We start from the raw sequence: 5,690 nt of genomic DNA on the forward strand, positions 1-5,690 counted from the left end.
TTCTGGACTAACTTACATAACTACCCCAACCACAATTTAGTTTTTGCCCTGTCCCATTTTGCAGTAATTCCTAGCCCCTTGAGGCAGTTCTCAGGGTGTCACTAGACCACTGTCTTTCTGACCTTAGAAACTCAAAAATAAACTCCTTAATCCCTTTCCTATTGTATTCTCGCTGTTGTATAGAATTGTGGTATGTAGCCAACTCTAGTCCTTCATGTCAGGAACCTCTAGCTCTAGCTCTAGCCTCCAACAAAAGAGAAAACTTTCAGATAAAAATGGGAGTCTTAGGTAAAAGATACTTGATAGGATGGACAAAAGACTGAATGTTCCAGATTAGTGAACTTGAAGGCATATAATGCTCACTGTGAAAGAGTAGAGAACAATTATTATTGTTATTTGACTTTATTTATATGGGTGTTTTGTCTGTGCATCACATGAATGCCTGGTGCCCACAGAAACCAAAAGAGGATATCTAATCCCCTTGAACTGGAATTGCAAACAGCTGTGAGTTGCCATGTGGGCACTCAGATTTTAACCAGTGCTTTTAAACTTAGGAACCATCTCTCCAGCTCAATGCGGGTTTCTCTTCATTTCTTTGTTTTTGTTGCTTTTTGTTTTGCTTTTGGTTTTGTTTGGTTTGTTTTTGTTTTTGTTTTTGAGATAAGGTACCATTATGTTGTCTTAGCTGGTTTGAATTCACTATGTAGACCACACTGGTCTAGAGATCCACCCACCTCTGCCTCCAGAGTGCTGGAATTAAATGCTTTATGACACCACTATCCAAATATTAGACTACCCACAACCCCTTCTATTAGTTTTTCATTTCTTTTGTAATTATCATTTTAAAATTAGTCAATCACAACAGGCTCCGGGCAATTGGGATCGGGGGAGCGTGGGGCAGTCACCACCTGTCCCTGTATGCTTGCTGACTCTCTAGTTCGACAAAAATAATTGCTTTGCTTCTGTGTTCTGAGATTCTTCTGTTTGTCTAGCAATCCCTGGCACAAAAAAAACAAATCAGTGAATCAATGGATAGTCATTACACTAACAGGCTCCCATTAGACAGTTTGGGCTAACTCTATCGAGCCAGACCAAGAGCAATTTCTTTGATAGAGACGGGTTCTTACTAGAGTAAAAATTGATATACATTTTCAGTACACACAGACACACGTGCGTGTGCGGAGAGAAGGGGGACCTGAATAGTGTACGTGTTAAATAGAAGAGATTGACAGAGTTTTAAATGTATGTGCACGTGTTCTACACCCAGAAGACCATGTATCAACACCATCAACCCGCACCTAATGGTTATATACTCCTTGTCTGCGCTCCTGTTCGGCCTAGACGATGAGTCTTTCGCTGGCTGGAGAGTTAACTGCCTGGGAACAAGGCTGTCTCGCTGCGCCAGGGCGGGAGTCCGAGTTTGCTGTAACCGTGGCTGAGAGCCGGACGCAAAATCTCCCGGAACCAAAAGCGGGCGGCGAGGACTCCGACCGCCAGGGTTCCGGGAGGCGCCAGCACCGTGGGCGGCGCGCGGCTCCGCCCTCCACCCGCCCGCCTCCACAGTTAGTCCCGGATCGGCGCGTGGGACAGTGTGGGTCTTTCTGGATGAGGAGACAGCAGCGTCCTGCCCTCGGCTTGAGCAATGCTGAGAAGCTGCGCTATGCGCCTGCGCACCCTTGGAGCCACGCCTGCGAGGTGGCCTGGAGCAGCGAGGGTGAGTCCCGGGACGCTGCTTTCGTGGGGCGAGAAGGGGAGACAGCCCGACCGAGGCTGAGTTAACACCTGCCCCCGGCTGTGGCGGGGCTCATGGGCTCTTCAGCCCTGAGATTCGAATCGGGAAGAGCGGGAAGGGAAAGTGACTCAAGGTTGAACTAGGTCTGCAGGGATGGGGTCCCTCTACTACGACTGAGATAATAAGAAAGGATAAGCAAGGTCACCCAAAAAAAACTGTGAAAGAGCCATTACTGACCCCTGGAGAAGACCATTTATCCTTAGCAGGGGCCTAATCCTGATAGACTCTGATTCGTTATAACCAATTCAGGAAGAGGTAGACTTCTGATTGTCAGATAATTACTCCCTCTCAAGCCGGTTTTCATCATCTTAGAGGATGTTATGAGACTAAATGAGATAATGCAAGGGAAGCATTTATAGCATACCTGGAATGTAAATCTTAAATGTTGCCTGCCCATATTTTTATCCCTGCTTTGTTCTATTGATGTAGTCAATACTTGTTGAGCTCCAACTCAAACCCATATGTGTGTCTGTGTGTACTGAAAATGTATATCAACAGTAAAAGCTGTCTCTATCAAAGATATTGCTCATGGACTGGCTCGATAGAGTTAGCCCAAACTGTCTGATGGGAGCCTGTTAGTTTAAAGACTATCAAATATGTCAGGTGTGATTGGCCACTGATGATAGGTCGTATTATAGTTAGATAAGGGAAAAAATGTTCCCCCCAAGAAATTTGCGGGTCTAATTTGGGAGAATGGGGTCAGTTTGCCAAATCAAATGTTTGTATACTATGTGTTGTAATAAAGAATGACAGGGAACAGCTCTGTATTGAGAAATGAAAAAGAACTTTGTTTATTAGGTGACTGGCATCTCTCTCAAGCTATTGCAACTTCCTGCTAGACAATAAGAGGGCTGGAGGCCCTGGGTGATGGACACACACACACACAATTTTAAAACAATGATGAATGTTGATGGATTGACATCAGTCAGGTACCATCTTGCCGATTAGAAAAGAAAATGATTCGTGCTAGTCTTAAAACAACAAATGTAAATTAGTTTAATTACATGTTGGAGCCTGGCAATCTGTGCTAGGAACATTTAAGCATTAGTATTTTCAGGCTTTGTTTTTTTTTTTAACATCATGCTGCTTTCGATTCAGTAACTTATCTTAAAGGAGGCATAAAAAGTCATAACTTTACTTTCAAGTACAAGTCCAACTTTCATAAATGTATAACTAAAGATCAAGCATTACCTTTCCCCCACTGAGAACAAAGGGTAATGATTATCCCTACAACTCATCCTTCATAGCCTGTGCTATGAATTTACAAGTGCATTCACCGCAAGTAGCACTTAGATCTCGCCTCTTTGAACTGGAAGTTGAGTTTCTTTTATTTCCCACAATACTGTAGTGTCCAGAAGGTAGCTCGGCATGCCTCCAACTAAAATTAGTAGCTTCACTCCCATTCTCTGCCATCTGCACTTTCACACTAGCAAGCATCTTTTCCTTCTAATCTTGCCATCCAAACCACAAGTCTGGAATCATTCAAGACTCCTGTGCTTCTTCTTTTCCGAGGTTAATAACTCCCATTTTCCTGGGTTCTAGCACTGAATGTCACTTAAACCTTCTCTTCTTGTTCCTCTGTATCTAGTTCAGCTCTGGGCTAGAGCTAGCCCAGATTTTTATCAGTCTTTGCTACTTTTGCTTTTTTTCCTCACTATTTTAACTCATCCTTTGCACTTGGGGAAACTTTGTAAAAAACCAATGTTGTTACTTTGCTGAAGGCTCGTTATGGAAATTGAGCATTTCAGCACACCACCTTCATGATTCTTACATGATTGCCCTTTATAAAAAGAAAAAGAAGAGCTGGGCAGTGGTGGTGCACACCTTTATGCCCAGCACTCAAGAGGCAGAGGCAGGAGGATCTATATGACCTCAAGGTCTATAGAGGAAGTTCCAGGACAGCCAGGGCCACACAGGGAAACCCTGTCTCAAGAAACAAAAAATTAAAAACAAAGAAAAAGCAAAAACAAAACAAAAACAGAAAAAATTTATTTTTAAACTCATTTATTTTTTATGTGTGCTGCCTCTTGTGTGTCTGTGGCAGTGCCTATAGAGGCCAGATGAGGGTGTTGTATCCCCCTGAGATGGAGTTATGGACAGTTGTGCAGCCTTGGGGGTGCGGGAAATGACCCTGCATCCTCTGGAAGAACAACCAGTGCTGTTAACCACTGAGCCATCTCTCCAGCCCCATGCTTGCTTCTCTATGTAGCTTCATCCTAAGTAAAAAACACTTTTACTGTAACAAGTGTGATGTGCTACTCATGTTCTTCTGGGTTACATAACTATGTATAATGTACTTTATTACTGTAATTATATATTATGTTACTTATAATGTTTAAAACATACGTCTATCTTTGTCCTTGTGCTACCTAAAATCATCTTTCACACTGATTTTTTTAAACCATTAACCTAGAAGGTTAAATTCAAGACCTGAGTTGTGACCCCTTTTCTGAATTGTCAACCATGTCTGGCTGCGCCTCTTTTCTCTGCACTTTCCATGTGTGAAGGCTGAGATCCTAGCAGTCCTCCAGTATGTCTGTAGCCATTTCATTCTCTGGGCCTTTGCTTAGAATAGCCTTTAGTTTTCTCTTTCATGAACTTTGGCTACAAAAAATCAATCTGGGTTTTTTGATGATGTGTGTTGTTTAAGTATTCCATGAAAGCACTTGTATCCATATCTATGTCTAGTTATATTTCCCATTACCTGAGGCTTCTCACACTTAAAGGCAGAGCCTAGGTCTTTTCTTTTTGTCCCCTGCATAAAAACAAGGTATATAATAGAACTCAAAACAATTTATTGGATTTTATTTTAAAAGTTAAAAATCAGACTGGGTGTGGTGGAGCGCACCTTTAATTCCAGCACGCAGGAAGCAGTAGGTAGAGCAGAAGTAGGTAGAAGCAGGTCTGGACTATGCAGTGAGGTCCAGAGCAATGAGACCCTGTCTCAAAAAATAAAACTTTAAGTTAGGTAAGTAGGAGAGCCCAGGGAGCATTCTGATTGCTAAACATCTTCAATTAGCGGTATTTCTTTAGTCCGTAAGAGGATGTGAAAACTGATCCAAGCTGGGGTTTCCTACTTGAGAGATCTGAATGGGACCAACAAGATGGCTTGCTAGGTATTTGTCCTGAAACCTGACAACCTGAATCCAATCCTAGGAACCCATGTAAAGATGAAAGGAAAGAATTGACTCCACAAAATTGTCCTATGACCTGCACATGAGTGCCGTGGCATGTATACACACACATACCACACAGACACACATGCACACATACACACACACACAGAGAGAGAGGGGGGAGAGAGAGAGAGAGAGAGAGAGAGAGAGAGAGAGAGAGAGAGAGAGAGAGAGAGCAATAAATATTTAAAAAGAAAAGAGACCTGGGGTAAAACGAACCCAGATTCATAATTATAAACCAGCATCCCTGGTGGTCTAGTGGTTAGGCTTCAGTACTCTTCCTGTTATGGCTGGGGTTCAATTCCAGTGGAGTACAACTGTTTTTCAGGTTGCAGTCAGGGAGTGTGGGAGGCCACATGCTTTTAGTCCCAGCATTCAGAAGGCAGAGGCGGGTGGACCTCTAAGGGCAGCCTGATCTACAGAACGGCTTCCAGGACAGCCAGGGCTACACAGAGAAACCCTGTTCAAAAAGGGGGGTGGGGTGATTATTAAACCGAGCATTGTGATATGACACACACCTTTAATCCCAGCACTCAGAAGGCAAAGGCAGAGTGACCTCTGTGAGTTCGAGGCCAACCTGACCTACATTATGAATTCCAGGACAGCCAGGGCTACACAATAAAATCCTGTCTCAAAACAAACAAACAAAAATGGTTATTACTGGGTCCTGGAGAGATAGCTTAGTAGTTAAGAGTTCTTCCTGTCTTAGTAACTTTTGTATT

The 5,690-nt window shown here is 43.1% G+C and overlaps 1 protein-coding gene across 1 annotated transcript in view; it reads left to right on the forward strand.

Moving 5' to 3' along the window:
* The first annotated feature begins 1,558 nt into the window (after positions 1-1,558).
* Them4 (thioesterase superfamily member 4) overlaps positions 1,559-5,690 on the forward strand; it is a 28,849-nt gene continuing 24,717 nt past the window's right edge. Inside the window, exon 1 of the mRNA XM_021196751.2 lies at positions 1,559-1,714. Coding sequence (XP_021052410.1) covers positions 1,643-1,714 — 72 coding nt within the window. The 5' untranslated portion in view covers positions 1,559-1,642. The remainder of the gene's footprint in view (positions 1,715-5,690) is intronic.

This window comes from Mus pahari, chromosome 4 (genome assembly GCF_900095145.1).
Source record: "Mus pahari chromosome 4, PAHARI_EIJ_v1.1, whole genome shotgun sequence".
Lineage (NCBI taxonomy): Eukaryota > Metazoa > Chordata > Mammalia > Rodentia > Muridae > Mus > Mus pahari.